The sequence below is a fragment of the Triturus cristatus genome, chromosome 7 (assembly GCF_964204655.1).
Source record: "Triturus cristatus chromosome 7, aTriCri1.1, whole genome shotgun sequence".
Taxonomy (NCBI): domain Eukaryota; kingdom Metazoa; phylum Chordata; class Amphibia; order Caudata; family Salamandridae; genus Triturus; species Triturus cristatus.
The window spans coordinates 714274388-714291601 of NC_140590.1; the positions used below are offsets into that span (position 1 = coordinate 714274388).

The following is a 17214-nucleotide window of genomic DNA, read 5'->3' on the forward strand; positions in this document are numbered from 1 at the left end:
AATACTTATAACAAGTAGTGTGACGTAAAAAAAAATGTTTGCTGCCCTGGTGAGGTGGGCTCATGGCGCAAGGGGGGACATGTGTTCATGTTTTAATTTGACCCAAGTTAAGTGATCTCCAAGGAAAGGTTTGTACAAGAACACACTTGTCCAAAGTAATCATTTGAAGGCTGGTGGCATTGTGAGGAAGAGTGAAATCCTTCTAAATGGAGGACTTGGGAAGCTTTGTATTGCCACAATATGATTTAATTTATTATCTTGTATAGTCCACACTGTAATCTGTATTACTTCAAGGTGCTCTTAAAATTTAAGTGGACTAGGAAAGTGAAGAACAGGAAAATGGTTGTATGCCTAGGAAAACAAGACTTTGATCAAGTTGCTTATTCATGAATTTAATCCCACGTAAGCCAGTTTCAAAATCTTCAGACCACTCCCCCATCCAAGGACTTCCTGTCAACCAAAAGCACTTTATAGTTATTGCATAAGTAGGGTGATGCTACTTTGTATTTGTAAATGTCTCCTCATTGATAAGTTCTATAAAACACAACGCCAAAAATTCTATATCTGTCCAAGAAGGGGCCACTTTAAAGTACCAATTATTGACCTTTATATCTACAACTGATTTTCTCCCATTTAATTTTTTTTATATTACAGATAATTTCTTAAAAATCAACCAGAAGGGGAAAATACTGCCTAAGGAAAAATTTATAAATATACCTGCATTTTTGTTTGAATTATTGCACTTAAAAAGTGAGGAACCTATTCATAAACTGCATTTTGTAGCACTTTAGTAGTATTACAATGCTACTTATAAAGTACTTCAAAATGCTATTCTCAAACCCACGTGTGTAAATCTCTACATTCACCTCTTCTAACTTTCCTATTGGGAGAACCTCACACATGTATGTTTACTACTTCGTAGTAAATGTGGAACCGGGGAGTGGCTGGAAAAAGTGGCACACTTACTACTAAATGGGAGGGGTTAAGGGAGAGGATTAGGGAGGGACGTGCACCCACCCAGAAAAGAGTAAGCTCATTCTTAATCACAAAGTGGGCTTCTAAAGTCACTGCAGGGATCCAAAAATATAGTAAATAACTCCAGTTCAGAGCTGAAGTTTAGTATCACACCTGGCCAACCACTGGCACTGCAACAGTGCAACACCCTTTCATAGAAAATAATGGAGGTAGGGACTTAAAATATAAGTCCATAGGAGATAATGTTAAATAAAATGTAATTATTTAACAGTCAAAAATAAATACAAAAATAATTTGTTTTAAAAAATAGCTAAAGGAAAAACTTATTTATTTATAAGATATTTAAACAACTTTGTTTAATTTAAAAAATGAATTTAACTTTAATAATAGTTAAATTACTTTTAATTCTATAAATCATGTTTAATAATTTTTAATGCATGATAAAAAAAATTACTTATTTACTTTAGATTGTAACTTTTTTTATTTAAAACTTCAGAAAAATATTTTTTCTTTAATTTAGTATATTTCATAATGGATTCAATTTAAATTTGAGTTAAAAGTACATTCCTGCTCTGGAGCAAAGCAGCCATGTGCTCTGGTAAATCTGTATGAATATTGTAAATTTTTGTGTTTTTATGTAGCAATATCTGTAAAACATTCAGTAAAAAACAATTTAAAAATAAAAGTAGACTGGATTGAAATAATATGGTACTAATTTATATGAGCATGGAAAGTCATACACGTCTATGTATTTCCAGATTCTAATGTTTGAAGGAGTTTATATTTGACTTTTATTTCTGCTTGAAGTGTTGATGGGTTTGCAGACCTTTTCTGTTGAACGTTAATTGTATTAGTTGATTTTGAGTACTTTTCCATTTTACTGATTTCTTTTAAGTACAAAGTTGACAGGGTTCTGCGCACTGTGACTGATCTGGGAGTTATTGCATCTTTTGAGGGCTAAATGTATGTTTGTAGGCTTTGTTACAGCACAGTATAATAGGTAAATAAACTGAATTAAGTTCAGCTAAGTAAATTGAGGTTCTCATTTACCACCAAGAACAAGTAGGCCGGGACAACCAATTATGTTCATGACCACCATTGGTCAGAGCCATGTAACTGATCTCAGGCTAAGCTGGTGTACTATTTTCTCCAACAGGCTCAACAAAGGGAATTGACAGTTCGTCATGTCAAAGAAGCAGAGAAGGAGCTCAACCACCAACTGAAGCTGCAAAAGGAGCAATATGAGGCAACTATTCAGCGACACCTGTCCTTTATTGACCAGGTAAGACACCCAATAGCATGACCACAAAATCTAACAACAGTTCAGTGTGAAACCACTTTTCCATTGGCATGTAGAATTTATTGGCTGAAAATACCACAGCATGTGACGTCACATCAGCCGACCCCTGACTAATGAAGGTTCAACAGTACAAGGGTATAATTTAGGGATGCCTTTGCTCTTTCACTGGCCAGGTGAGTTTCATTCCAGTAAATTTTGACCCTTACAGACCTGGTAAACTGTAGCCATACTAAGAAACCATGTACTTGAACATGCCCTTCTTGAGCAGCACTACACACAAACTACTTGTGTTCTAACAAAAATGTAACCTTGAATGACCCCATAAAATCAACACTTGAGAGTACACTCCAGAAACACAATGTTGTTTAATATAGGAAGGTTTTAATTTATTTAGCAAACTGTGGAAGGTCTGTAGGTTGTCGTATTTGTGTTTGGAATGGTGCCATGTGAGTAAAGTGACAATGTGCACCTTCTATGATGGTATGATTGTTCCTTTTGGTTTGATATGATTTGGGTTACCCTCTCTGGGTTTGGATAAGTCCTTGAGTCTTCTCACAGTATAGATTATTTAAGGCTCACATTTCCTCTAGGACTTGTGGGCAATTTTCTACTGGCAGAGATGAACCACTGTCCAATGGTTACACCAGTGTTGTGCACATGAGATTTGTCCCTGATCTCTTCACCATTGAATTCCATTCTCTCCTTTTTATATGGAGAAAAATGTCCCATTTCTAAGGACCAGTTTAAAACATCTACGCTTGTCTGAAATGTGTATTTCTGCATGAATGAGAATGACCTGTTCCTTAATGGCATAAAGACCATGAACCTCGGATGTTAACCCACTGTTCGTGTGGCAAATGGACATGAACACCATGAACCTCAGATGTTAACCTACATATGGCAAATGGACTAGAAATGATTCCAATGGCTACAAGGGCATTAAGGAACCTTGGAGTATGCTTGGATGAAAAACAAATACCAAGTTCTTCCTCCTGTTGCTTTGTATTTTTCTTCTGCAACTTCAATAACCTCACAGTATTAAACTAATCAGCACCTTGGTGCTGTCGAGATTCAACTAATGTAACATTGTTAATGCCAAAACCTCAAAGAAAGAAGGAGCACAGGCTGCAGAATCAAGCAGCAAGACTTTCTAGGTATAAAAAAAATCATCTCATATTTTGGCAGCATTCAAAAGCCTCTATGACCTTCTGGTGCTGAAGAGAATAACATTCAAACTTTGCAGCATGAATATATTCTGGATTCACATGCCGTGCATTACTGTGCCATCTAGTGGGTGCGTCTGGATTTCTCCAATATATCAATTTTCTATGTTTGTTTTTGTTGTTGTATGGCATTGACGGATCTACCATTTGATGTCCAACCCTTCCTCCTCCGACGTCATACAGAATCCCTGGAAGTCGCAGACCAACCCCCCCCCCCCCCCCCCCCCCCCCCCCCGTGGTCACCATCTTAAGATTCTTTTTTTCTGCCGTCTGGGTCTGGATGATTTGCTAAAGGCTCTCCAAATCGTGAAAAAAGGGAAGTTCGGAAGAGGCTTGTCAAAGAAATTTGAAAGAAGATTGTTGAATAGAGGTACTGGGTAAGATTCCTTTTGTTAAAGAGATTCTTCTGTATTGTTTAGAAATTACTCAGATAGGGGCTCCTTGTTCCACGTGATGGAGAAGTCTCCTTTTCAATTCTGCTGAAAAAGCCAACATAAATTTGTGCTGAAAGACCAACATCAGGTGTGTAACCTCGTCCTTCCACTCAACCATCGGAGCGATGACTGTGAAGCCTGTGCGGGCTTCGAGCAGAGACAGGCGCACTATGCCATGTAGGGACAGAGGCTGACACCATCCTTAAGAGACTTGGGTCTGTTACGCAATGACGACCAAAACATTGCAGAAGGTGCCGAGTGAGAATCTTCAGATGCTGACCTGAGACACGTGTGGGTCGAAAGGAAACCGCTCAAGACCAAAGACAAGAGACCACATGTAACACCCAAAAATGTTTGTCTTGAGAACCAGACTCAAAAGTACAAAAGGGAGTATGACAAGTATGGGTTTCAGCTTGAAGAGTAGAAGACACAATCATGTTTCCTCCAAGAGACTTTTTAATTCCGAAACAGACAACCAGTTTCTCCCAATGCTACCAAGTGTTCTGGATCAGGGGAGAGTGACTTTCAAGAAGCCTGCTACTTGCAGAGCTGTGACACCGAGGGCTGAGAAGAAGTATAATCACTCATCAAAAGACCCTCCACACATAAAGGGAAAAGTGCTGGCATAATCTATCATTACTTCCACAGCAAGGAAGAGAGCCAACATTCCATCAACATCATTGCCACCCCCAGACAAGAAGAGTAAGAGGATGGATCTGATGGCCATAACATTTTAGAGGACACCAGCCAATCAATGGCGTATAGCAATCTCCAACGCCCTTCTTAACAGGTATGCGTACCAACATTGCGAGGAGATGGCAGAGCTCATGAGGCACCTACCAGATCAATATAAGAAAAGGACAGCAAGCCTAGCTGAAGAAGGAAAGAATATTGTGAACACATGCCTCAAATCAGCGTTAGATGCAGAAGATATCACAAAATGCCAAATGATGGCGGAAACAACATTAAGGTGCCACTCTTGGCTACGAATCTCAGGATTCAAACCTGAAGTGCAAGCAAACATTATAAATACACTTTTCAGGGGTGAATAACTGTTTGGGGGAACAGTGGACGAAACACTGCAACAGCTCAAAAAAGATAATGGAACAGTAAAATGCATGGGAGCGTTGCAATTTAGAGGAAACATGCGGGGAGGTACTTGGTCATCATGCAGACCTACAGGAAGAGGTCGTTTTCCAAGCAGCACAACTCATGAAGGGCTTTCAAAGTAGCAACCAATTAACAGCACCCTCAACACTGGCAATATCAGCACCAAGGGAGCCTGTCGTTTTGGGGAGGATCACATGGGAGGGGTCAGCTTCACAGTGTAGGTACAACCCCTTCAAACAAGTGACTTGGCCAGCAGAGACAAACGCTCTCACACACACAACACCAGTGGGAGGCAAAAATAGGACTTGCTTTAGGAGTGGAGGAAGAAAATGTCGGACTATTGGATATTAAACGTCGTAAAATGTGGACATTGAATAGAACTGGCCAAGATACCAACTTCAAAGGGGCCAAAGGAAAGGTTTATTCATACAAGGAAACATCACATCTACTCAGGCAAGTAAAGGAATTGCTGGAAAAAAGGGCAATAGAGAAGGTACCCAGAGAAGAGATCAAGAAAGGAAATTACTCAACTTATTTTCAAATGCCAAAGGTAAATGGATCTCTACGCCCTTTCAGACCTTAGATTCATAAACAATTTTATGAAGACACAAAGATTCAATATGACAACTTTTCCAGGAGGTCATACCACAGTTGCAAAATAGGGATAACCTGCAACTACAGATCTAAAAGACGGTTACTTACACATCCAAATGAATCCAAGACACAAGTAATACGAGACTCACTATTAGTTCACAGTGCTTGCCTTTGGAATAAAATCCACTTCAAGAATGTTTACAAAGTGTCTATCAGCAGTAGCAGTACACTTGAGAAGACGGTATCCATGTTTATCCTTATCTAGACGATTGGTTAGTAAGAGCAAACTCCCTCACCAAATTCTAAACACATATACAAAAGGTGATGAGAACTCTCTGCAAGCAGGGATTTTCTATAAATATAGAAAAACCATCACCAAATCCAAAACAAGGAACACTGTTCTAGGAGCAAGAATCAAATCTGTACCAGGGAAAGTATATCCCTGTGAAAAAAGAAAAGTATCACTACTTCAAAAAGCTCAACTTTACTAGAAGGGACAATCTCTGACATTGAGGACTGTAGGGAAAATGTTGAGGATGATAGCCTCATGCCCCCCTTTGATTCCATATGTCAGATTACATAGGAGACCAATTCAAGAATGGCTTCAGACTCAATGGACACAAGCAATAGGAAGTTGGGAAGATCTAGTGGTTGTCACGCAGAAACTACAGGAGGGAATGGCTTGGTGGAACAGACCACATATCACAGAAGGAAGGAAATTTGCACAACCAACTCCTACAGTAACCATAACAACAGATGCCTCACATATGAGCTGGGGAGCTCACATCGTCTCGCTCATGGTCCGAGGGGTTGGAGGGAACAAGAGGCAGTCCAGCATATCAATGTCTAGAAACTAAAGACAGTGTTCCTAGCCTTAAAAGCCTTTCAGAAAGAGCTGTTGGTAAGAACAAACAGACAATACCACTACAATGTTCTATATCATATAAACAGGGAGTGGCTCAATCCTTTTCCCTATGAATGCTAGTCCAAGTCCTGTTGAAGTAGAACAATTTGAGTAATGGCCACTCAACTCTGGAACATTGGTACAATAACTTAGGAATATTCCAAATCTGTTTGGTTGGTGCTGCAGTGGGTTTGAGGCGGTTTCACTTGAAGATTTTTTTAAAAATTGTTTTTGCTGTGTTCCAGTTGTCAGTGAAATAATTACTAATGTTGGTCGACAATAGAGTCCGAAAAGGGGCATCTTCTAGGAGCTGCGGCCACAATTTCCAGGTCGGCATAGGAGTTGGGACCCTACCCCATGTCAGCGTAAGTTCCAGAGGATTATAATCAGAGAAAGTTTTGGCTAAATATGACTCGTTGTGGATGTGTGTGGTTATTGTGTGTGAACAAAGGAATCTATCAAGCCTTGTATGCAGCTGATGAACTGGGGAGTAAAAGGAGTATTCCTTATGTGTAGGATGTAGCATGCGCCATGCATCCCTGAACCTCCAACCCTGTATCCAAGTGTTCAGTAACTCAGTCTGCCTATGTGTCCCAGCCCCATGCAATGGAGGGTGTGATCTATCCAACTCTATGTCTAGGATGGCATTACAGTCCCCACCCAGCATCCAGGGGATGGTGTCCCAACCCGTCAAGGCTCTGCCCAGGTCACAGAAAAATGTGTCCTGATCGAAATTCGGCGCATATATACTACCGAGGACTATGGGTAGGCCGTCTAAGGTGCCCTTTACGAGGATATTTCTCCCTTGCTCATCCGTACGCCAGTCCACTTCTACAAACGGGACCCCATGGCGGATCCAAATGGTCGCCCCTCTAGCAAAGGCCGAATAATTAGTGGTGAATACTCGGCCCCTCCATTTTTTTCGAGTTTTCATTGCCTCTGCCTCCATCAGGTGCGACTCTTGAAGGAAGACTATCTGTGCCTTCCTCCTAAGGAGGTAGGCATGCACTCTGTGGCGCATATGTACCGCTCCTAGGCCCCGTACATTCCAGGTCAATAGGTTGTAGGAACCTAAGGTGGCTTGAGCACGAGACATGCATATGCTATGTGTGCCATGCACCATGCAGTGCGGAGCTTGTGAGCAAAGGTGGACCAGGAATTCCCCATCCTTTGTGAACTAAATATTAACGGCACAGCTAATAAACAACGCTGAGCCAAACATAGAACTGAAACATACAAGGTCCATAGAACAATGCGTATGCTATGTGGGGGGCCAGCGCCGTCAACCATACTATTGCTTATATGGGTGTTGAGCTCCGGTGGCTCCATTGGGCCCTGGGGGGAAATCGTCTCATGGTATAGTTATCTGTGCACTTTCACAACACATTAGTTTCCATATGAGGGCCGGGGTGATTCACATGGGTGACCTAGCCAGAAGTGTCCAACAGCGTGATAGATCATGTGCAGATCCTAGTAATTACAATTGCGGACATTTTTACAGTTGAAGGAAAAACATGGCAAGTCAGAATACATTGCATACTTCAGAAACATTGTACATGCACAATCAATACGTCTTAAGAAAAAGGGATACTGTTCAGCGTGATACGTCGTGTCAGTGGTGCAGACGGTGCAAAACTATAGAAGCCTAATGTGTAAAGAATTAATCATTATCCTCAGGTGTCCAACAGTCCATCCCCCGTTTGGGGCGTTGCCGAGGGAAAGAGTGTAATGCTATGGTCAGAGTCCAATTGTATAGTACTGTCCTCTGAGTCCGTCACGATCTTCGTGTTGTCCTCACGGAAGGATCCTGCAACTGCTAGTGCTTCCACCCTGTCCGCCAACTTCTGGGCCGGCGTCGGCCCACGTCGTTCCAAGTTCTTTGAGCCTCTATCACGTCCTCGGGGTTGTTGTTTTGACGGTGTGGGGCTATGCCTTACCAAGCCCGGTGCCCTCTCCTGGCTGTGTGCAATATCCATCACTTCCAACCATTCTTCCACATCAGTGGGGCTGTCAAAGAAATAAGATTTCTTGTCATGTATTACTTTGAGTCTAGCCGGGAACAGTAGGGCGTATTTGAGCTGAGGCGCCCAAAGCTGCTTCTTCACCGCTTGGAAGGAGGTTCGCTGGCGTTGTACCATGATGGTGTAGTCCGGATATAGGGAGATCTACTGATTTTCGAATTGAATGTCTGTTTTCTCCCTCGCCTTTTGCAATAGCACATCTCTGTCTCTGTAGTTCAGGACTTTTACTATCAAAGGTCGTGGGGGTGCGCCAACCCTCGGAGCACCAGTTGAAATCCGGTGCGCCCGCTCCACACAAAAATACGGGAATAGGCCCTCAGGGGCGACATACTTCCGGAACCATGCTTCCATAAAGTCCGCACGGTGAGTACCATCACTCCGTTCCGGAAGCCCAATGACTCGAATATTGTTGCGGCGATTGCGGCCTTCCGCGTCCTCCACCCGGTCCTGGAGGCTGTTAACCTGTAGCTGTAGTTGTTTGATTTGTGCAGCATGCTCAGTAAGTTTCGGGTCTATACTGGTCAGCGCCTCCCTGTGGTCTCGCACCGTCTCGGCGAGTTTCCCATGGTCCGCCCTCAGAAGGGTAAATCCGGTCGTGAGGGCCTCAATCTGCTGCTCCATTATTTTCTTAGAGTCCCGGATTTCCTTCAGTATCAGATCCAGCTTTTCTGAAGTGGACTCAACTAACCTTGTGGCGGAAGTGCCTGGCACAGTTTGGCTGGTATTAGTGTCAGGGGGGGCCACCGCTGTCAGGCAAGCGTCCAGCATTTTGCCTTTTAACCTGCCCATTTCTCAGACTGGTCGATTACAACCGCTGGCACAAAAGATCTAGCTCCTGCCGCCGCATAAGGTCCCCACCTTTGAAGGATCTAGTTCTGGCGCCTCACTCCTCAGTGAAGGTAAATGCGCAGTGTCTCTGGGTCCCCTGTCTTCGCTGGTCACCCCCGCCAATTCACCGCTGGTATAATATGGCACAATTTCTAATGCCTCACAAGTATGCCAGTCGTAAAGTGAACCGTCACTCGCGCTGCCAAGCCCAGTGACAACGCAGCAGCCTTCAATCCAGGAAACCCTAGCCGTAACTCCGTCAGTGCAGCCGGGGACAATCAGGTGTTACTTGAAACACCCTTTTGCCAGCACATCTCGCCTCCAGTCCAGGCGCTCCCCCGCTCTCACACAGTCCGCTGCGATGTAGGGCTCCGCAGGACCGCAGAAACAGTAGAGAAAGTAAAATATAGGGGGTGGGGAGGGGCCTCCTCTCCCGGCCCGTCTCCCCGTATTTCGCGCTCTCACCGCCTTGTGTTGGTGTGTTGCTCTGTATTCCGATTCAGCTACCCGGTGATCCGCTCCGGCTGCCGTCCAATCCCAGGCATTTAGAAACAACCACCGCCTCCGGCTCCAAACGCCAGGACTCAGGCAGTCGTAGGCGGCGAGGGCCTCAGCGTGTTCCTCCGCTCCCGTGACTCTCCGTAATTCGGCCGTACTCCTCGCGCCTGCAGGCGATCCCTATCCTCCGTCCCCAGTTCTCCGGGATAAAGCCGATTTCGTCTGCAGGACAGCAGTGGGCGACAGACGCAACTCTCCGGGCAGCAGCTACACCCCGCGGCACAGTGTAGTCCCAGGATAATCCCCCAGGGTCCGGAGCCTTACCAGGTCGCGTCCACCATCTTGGGTGGTTGGCCACGCTCCCCTACTGAATTGCAGAATAAGCTGGTCACATCACTTAGTTGCTTCTAAGTAGACATCTGTTCCACATATTGGAATCCTTCAAAGCGCGTAACAATTGCGAGTATGTCTGCATCACTGAGTTAATCTCATGAAAGTCGAGTTTGCAGTTTGTTCAGCAAAAATACCTCAGCTGTTTTTTCTAAAGATTGCAAATCAAGCGTTTAAAATAATAATCTTGAATCATGACAACTAAATTTGTTAAGAATTTGGAAATATGGAGCTTTTTTCAAGAATTGAAAGTTTGAAAATTTGACATTTTAGCATGTGTATCCCTAAGGCCAATAGAACTCGTAGAGTGACAGATTTACGCAGGACCTTTTTGATTCTTTGTGTGATCAAACCTGCTTTACCTGACTCTGGGTGCTACAACCAGCAGCAAAAATACTTCCTTGTAATAGTGTTTGTTTCATGCTATTGTCTGTTATAGAGTCGCATGTTTTTACTAGTTTCATCTAGGATTATTTTTTCTTGTTTGACAATACAACCCAGAGAAAACTACCACAGGAGTGTTTGTTAATATACTCCGAAAACCCTGACAAGAACCGTGGGATCCTGTTTCATTAAACTCTGTTTTTAGTATTATGTCAAGCTAAAGAAATAAGGCCAAACCACTTATCGAATATATATACACACACACACACCTTTCCCTCTTGCAGAAGAAGATGGGTGCTATGTTTGTGAATCTGCAACACGTCAAGCTCCCAAACTGGTTCTAGAGGAAAGTAGCCTTTTCTTTTTTTAGCATACATATGTTGTAGATTGGCATGTTCTGCCTTGAATAGCAATTAGCATGGCACTTTCGAGCAGCTAAATTTTAGAAGTAAAAAGTCCTATATTGTTAGAAGTGTTTACTGTCTGTATCAGTCTTACCTTTGCCCTGCTAAGGGGTTTGATTGGCCGAAAAGCTTATGATAAGGCTCCTAGTTGCATTTAGTTACACAGCTTCAGCTACAATGTAGAACTTTCCTCACTCCTGTAGTTCATTGACATTTAGACTTCATGTTCTCAAAGATGAATCTGTCGCTGCTTTGAGACTAGGCCTGTAAATCTTTGTTCATCATGAGCCTTTATTGTTCACATCCATTTCCTCTGATGCTGGTTCATTCATGTAGGGCCATCTTGGGATTGTCCTCTCCGTTTAACCTTGGTTTGCTCCTGTAACATTTTGGCTCAAATGTGGCTGTCCCAGCTGCCCTCGATAACCAATCATTGATTCCATTCCTCCTACAGAGGGTTGGTCACAGGGCTGTCCAGGTCACCTACATGCTAAAGTTGCTGTGAATTTAGGTTCAGATCCAACATAGGAGTTCAGTACCTCTGGAGTTTAACTTTGCAGAGAATTGTGCAATGATGACATTCTATCACACTAACCATCTGCCAATGCTCTGAATCTGATTTAATGAGGATGATAAGTCTGATGTATTAAGCAACATGTTTGATTTTCGCCCAATTTGGCAATCAGCAAATATTGAAGCTAAATTCAACAGCCACAACGCGTCTGTAAGAGGCTATGCAGATTATTTGGTTTCCTGGTCTGACATTGTACACGGATGTGAATATGTTCTAAGCAGCAAGTATAAAGGACATTGCCTTTTTTTGCAATTTTCTGCAAAAAGTACTTCAGAGTTGCCAAATTTCAGTGTGCTATTGGTTGGCAGAACTAGAGTGCTAGTTTAGCACACCATTTCGTAAACCGAAAAAAAGTTTGCCCCTTGATGTCTGTCCTTTCGCTGTGCTACCTTGCCCTCAGCTGGAAATGGGCTGGCTTCTTCCATGTTGTTCTTTCAAAGCTTGGCTAAGATTGTTCATATCAAGGAGTTCTGGTCTTGCATATAGTGCTCACTTTCTACCCATAATGCCTACATGCCACCTACTGACAGTGTAAAAGTACAAAGATACAATAATATGTTTGAATTTGGAAATGCAGACTGTTGCAGTGAATGATGTGAGCATCACACATCTAAGGGTGGGATGGGGCAGTTATGGGGCAGTTATGTAAAAGCTTGTGCCCAGAGATTCTCTGCAGTACCCCCTAGATTACCAACATCATAGAGCCTGACAGCAGAAAAGGCCACCTGTGAACAGGAAAATAGTGTGCCTGTTACAGCAAGTACATGTTGCCCAGATTTACCCTCTCTGTCAGCATTTACTACATGTTGTGAGTTGTAAGCTTTGTGAAATTCTGTCTCCCCCAATTTGATTGTTTTATAATGTGTGCACACTCTAAGAAAGTGGCTCTGTATATACTGAGGTTTGGCAGAGGCTAAAGTTAGATATAACATTACTCTCTAAAGTGGTAGCTTGGTCGAGCAGTAAGGCAGTATCAGAGGACATTGCAAAGCATTTGTTGTACACACTCAGTCAGCAAATGGTCTCACACACTCAAGAAGTGAACTCTAGGCCAATGGTTTTTGTATGAAAATATGTAGTTGTTTTATTTTAGAACCAACAATAGGTATCAAAATATACTTTCTCGGAATGAGATGCTTTAGATTAATACTTTTCAATAGGCAATAGACTATAATAGTTACAGTGGTTGCAATAGGCAACACAATTTCAAACACAATAATACATTGAGCTCAATGGGATTTTCTAGTTAAATGCAATTAGTTACTTTAAGGATTACTTTTCTAACCACAGGACTGGATCCTGGATTCAGTCCTAGGACATTTCCTGTAAACAATTGAGTAAAAGCGTTTTGGTTACAGTAGTGATTTTTAAGCAATATTTTGGTATTTTAAAGTTGACACTTTGAAACTTTTTCTCACAGAATCGCCTATGTTATCCTATGGGAGGAAATTCACTTAGCAGGTAAGTGGTGTTATTGTTACTTTTTCTAACTCAGTGTTGGATCCTGGATCTAGCACTCGGGCATCTCCTGTAAACAGTTGAAAGAATGAGATTTTGTTATACAGGCGATTTTTAACGAATATTTGTGAGTTTGCAAAAGCGACACTTAAAAACTTTTTCAGCAAAGACCAGGCAATGTTATCCTATGGAAGGAAATTCAATTTGCAGGTAAAGTATGTTCTCGTTACTTTTGTAATCCAGTGCTGGGCTCCTAGGTTCAGCACTGGGACATCTAAAACAGGTAAGCATTTACGTTTTCATAGTTGGTGCGATTTTTAAAGAATATTTGGAGTTTGCACAAATCGACACAAGAAATTTCACAGAAAAATAGTCAATGGTTGCCTATGGAAAAAAATTGGGTTAGCGGTAAGTACGGTTGTAATTACTTTTCAGGGTCAGTGCTGGGCACCAAGCTCCAGCACTGGGATCTCTCCTGATAGCAGGTGAGTATTTTCGTTTTCGTTACTCGGTTGATTTTAGGTGAATATTTTAAAGTTTAGAAACTCCACACTTAGAAGAATTTCCGAGTGAAACCAGTCAATGTTACCCTATGAAAGAAAAGAGTTGTCGGCTTTTGGGTAAGTACTCGACTGGCAGAGTTAAGATTCTGGGCATAGACTCGGGGGTCTCCCAGGGTCAGGTAAGTACAGTTGTTACACCCTCAGCGGCACAGGGGCAGCCGGGTGCTGAGTGAGTTAGGCCCAATGTTATCCTATGGGAGGCAGGGGGCCCTTGGTTGGTGGCTGCTGGCTAGCAGGCCATGCGGCTGTGGGAGCTGGGCTTCTGGTCACTTGCTCAGGGAAAATGGGGTAGTAGATTAGAGTAGAGGTTGCACTGCCAGAGGCACTCGGGTGGCTGGGTGCAGGGTGCTTTTGAGCCGTCGGGCGCTCAATGGATTGCAATGGAGAAGCTCAAGAACGAACAAAGGCTGAAAGCTCGGGGACAAAGATTCTTCAGGTGCGACCACCACTTCGAGAGGTAAGTTAGGTAGTTGGAGGATAGGTAGGCACCCAGGAGTTGGGCACTGGGGGCCACAGGGTGCCTGGTGCAGGGGTGCCTTTTGGTGTAGGGAAATCTTACCCTCTGCTGGTCGCGGTTGGAGGGGTCCCTGGTTCTGAGGCTGCAGGCGTCGTCAGGAGCGTCGAGGTGGGTCCTTGGGTGCTGGATTCGGGGTCACCGTCGCTGGGGGACGTCCTCGTGGTCTTTGTCCACTCCAGCACAGGCCAGGCTTGGCGGGTGCAGAGTGTGCAGGGTTAGCGGTTCCTGGCTGATGACAGGGGTCAGTTACTTACTTTGAGCAGTACCACTGCTCGTGGGAGTCCCAGTTGCTTAGAGTCACAAGGTAGCCAGGTCCTCTGAGGTTGGTGAGGTTGCTGGCCACTGGAGATGCCGGGGTTTAGCAGGAGCAGATTCGAGGGTTGACAGGCCAGGAGGGCTGGGGCCAAAGCAGTTGGTGTCTTCCTCTTGTTAGCAGCTGCACAGCAGGTCTTCTTGTTTCTTTATCTTCTTTGCTGTTTCAGAATCTGGATCTGAGGAAGGGAAGGTTCAGGGTGGCCCTAAATACTACATTTAGGGGCGTTACAGGTAGGTAAAGGGCAGGGACCATTGGGTCCCTGCCCTGGGGTGGGTACACCCCTTATCCTGCCACTCTCCTGTGGGAGGGGGGCAGTAGCCTAGTCCTGATTGGGCAGGGCTTACCATCTTCAAGACGGCGAGAGCCTGGAGATGTGCTTCACCTCGCCTCCCCTACCTGAGGGGTGTGGTTGGCAGAGGCTGGCACAACCCTTTTGCTTCCTTGGGGTTTCTGGCCAGTCTTCCCGCCAGAGTGGGGGTCAGAACCGGTAGGGGCCAGTTGCTGAGTATAGCAAGTGGCCCGGAGAAGCCCACAAAGGCGGCATGCCTTTGAAGCTTCCCCTGCCCATCCTGGGGGAGGAGACCTAGCACCTCGCCCAGGATGTGCATTGTTGCAGGCCCAGGAGAGCGGATAGCTCTACCCAGGGGTCCAGCAACATGTCTGCTGTGTGGCAGCCTAGGCAGCCCCTCAGACCAGACGTGGATTGTAGGTTAGGTTAAGGGGGCATCTCTAAGATGCCCTCTGTCGTGCATTGTACATTAAATCCCACACTGGCATCAGTGTGGGTTAAATCTGCTGAGAAGTTTGATACCAAACTTCTCAGTCTTCAGTGTTGCCATCATGGTGCTGTGAAGTTCGTGTTGACGATCTCCCAGCACCATATACTCTTAGATGGCAGCACTGCATTTACAGTGTCCAGGAATGGACCTGGGTACTGTAGGGGCACAGGGCTCATGCACCTGTACCCACACCACTGGCTTAGCGCACCCAGCTAGAGGGGTGGCTGATGTATGCCAGGGCAGTGTGTGTTGTGGGCATGGCACGCAGGGATGTGTGCCATGTCGTCTCTCTGTTTTGTTCTGCACCCAGACACTCGGCCTGCAAGGGCAGTGTGTGTGTGTCAGGATACAGGGCCTCTAAAGTTGGCACAATAAGTGCTGCAGCCCTTAGGGGCCTTCCCTGGTCACAAGGCCATGGGTACCTAGTGTACCATTTACCAGGGGCTGACATGTGGCCAGATATGCCAATTGGGTTTAGGTTTCAGCACAGTTTTAGGGAAGGAACATAGGCCCTGGGTACGTGATTGGCAGAAGCCCAGGGCATACTCAGTCAAAATACATCAGCAATTCAGCAAAAAGTGGGGGCATACCATGCAAGAAAGATGGCACTTTCTCACACACACCCATTGTCCTCCTTATGCTTGTTTGCATACTGAGAGCTCACCTCTCAGGTGAGCTACATGGCGTCCTGTGCTACGGTTTAGCCAGGGAAGCTTGTTGCGAGTGCCACTGTGAAGACTACACACCCATGCAGCCTCTAATGCACTGGAATCCAGGCTCAGGGCCAGTGTTCTCTAGTTCCCCTCTGCTTCCAGAGTCCGCACACTGGTACAAAACCACCCTACCACTGCAGAGAACTATGTGACTGTGGCATTCCTTGTCAAGTGCCACCTCCCTCTTTCTGCCTTGCCTTCCTTTTCTCTCCCACTTTTGCTTCCCGATCTGGGTACAGAGTGGCATTTCAGTGAGTGGGTTGACATGAAATGTTGGGGTGAGAACCATGGGGTAGTACTAGGAACTGTGAAATTGATGGCCCACATACTCAAAGAAGGGCTTCAAGAGCATATAATGGGCAAAGATTGCCTGCTGAAGCCAGGCAATGGAAAGCCATAACCTCCAGCAAAGTGGATCAATTGACAATGTATTGTGGCAACCTTGCACATATTACCCCATATATACGTAATGGGTTCTTGCCTACTATTGTTCCAATATATCCCTTCACTAAATGATACATTGATCTCCTTCACTGTTGCCGGTCATTATCCAATGTAACCTGCCTCTAAACAATACCAACCACACCAAATGCAGAATGAACAGACTACTTTCACTCCAGTTAAAGGAAATCATAGAACCCTAAAGAATACCATGATTGCAAAGCGTTTTAGGACCAAAAAAGTGGTGGGAATGCTCTTCACAAATGCACCTAACATCCACACAACATGGCAATGACCGTGACTGGGAAACATGGTGTCTAGATAAACCAGATGTTCTATCTAGCTGCCAGCTCCTCTGTGTGGGATGGATGCTAGCCTGTGGGATACCCTATTTATGATTGAGGGACCAGGATTTGAACCATTCGCTGCTTGCCCCAGGGGAGGGTTGTCTTATATTGTGATCTTTAACCTTCACTGAACGATGCACATCTCTTCATTCAACAAGACACATTGTACAATGGCATAGCTTCCAACCTTGCTCTTTTAGCATAGGCAACTTATAAAGACAATTCAGCAACACTGGGAAGAGGCTGTAGGCTCTTGCTAAAGATCCTTGCTGGCTGACCTTAGACCACACAAGGTTCAACCCCTCACTCACTGGACCCACCAATCCGATTATTTTCTTCTTGTCAGTGTGACCAACATCTGATCTGACCTGCTCCACAACGGCTAATTGGCTGCTGTTCCAAACTAGTCGCGTGGAGGCAAATATGTGATTTAAAAAAAAC

The 17214-nt window shown here is 44.5% G+C and overlaps 1 protein-coding gene across 1 annotated transcript in view; it reads left to right on the top strand.

The window, feature by feature from the left end:
• The window catches only part of CEP131 (centrosomal protein 131), a 467091-nt gene that overhangs the window by 200907 nt on the left and 248970 nt on the right, over positions 1 to 17214 (top strand). Inside the window, exon 16 of the mRNA XM_085617399.1 lies at positions 2132 to 2257. Coding sequence (XP_085473525.1) covers positions 2132 to 2257 — 126 coding nt within the window. The remainder of the gene's footprint in view (positions 1 to 2131; positions 2258 to 17214) is intronic.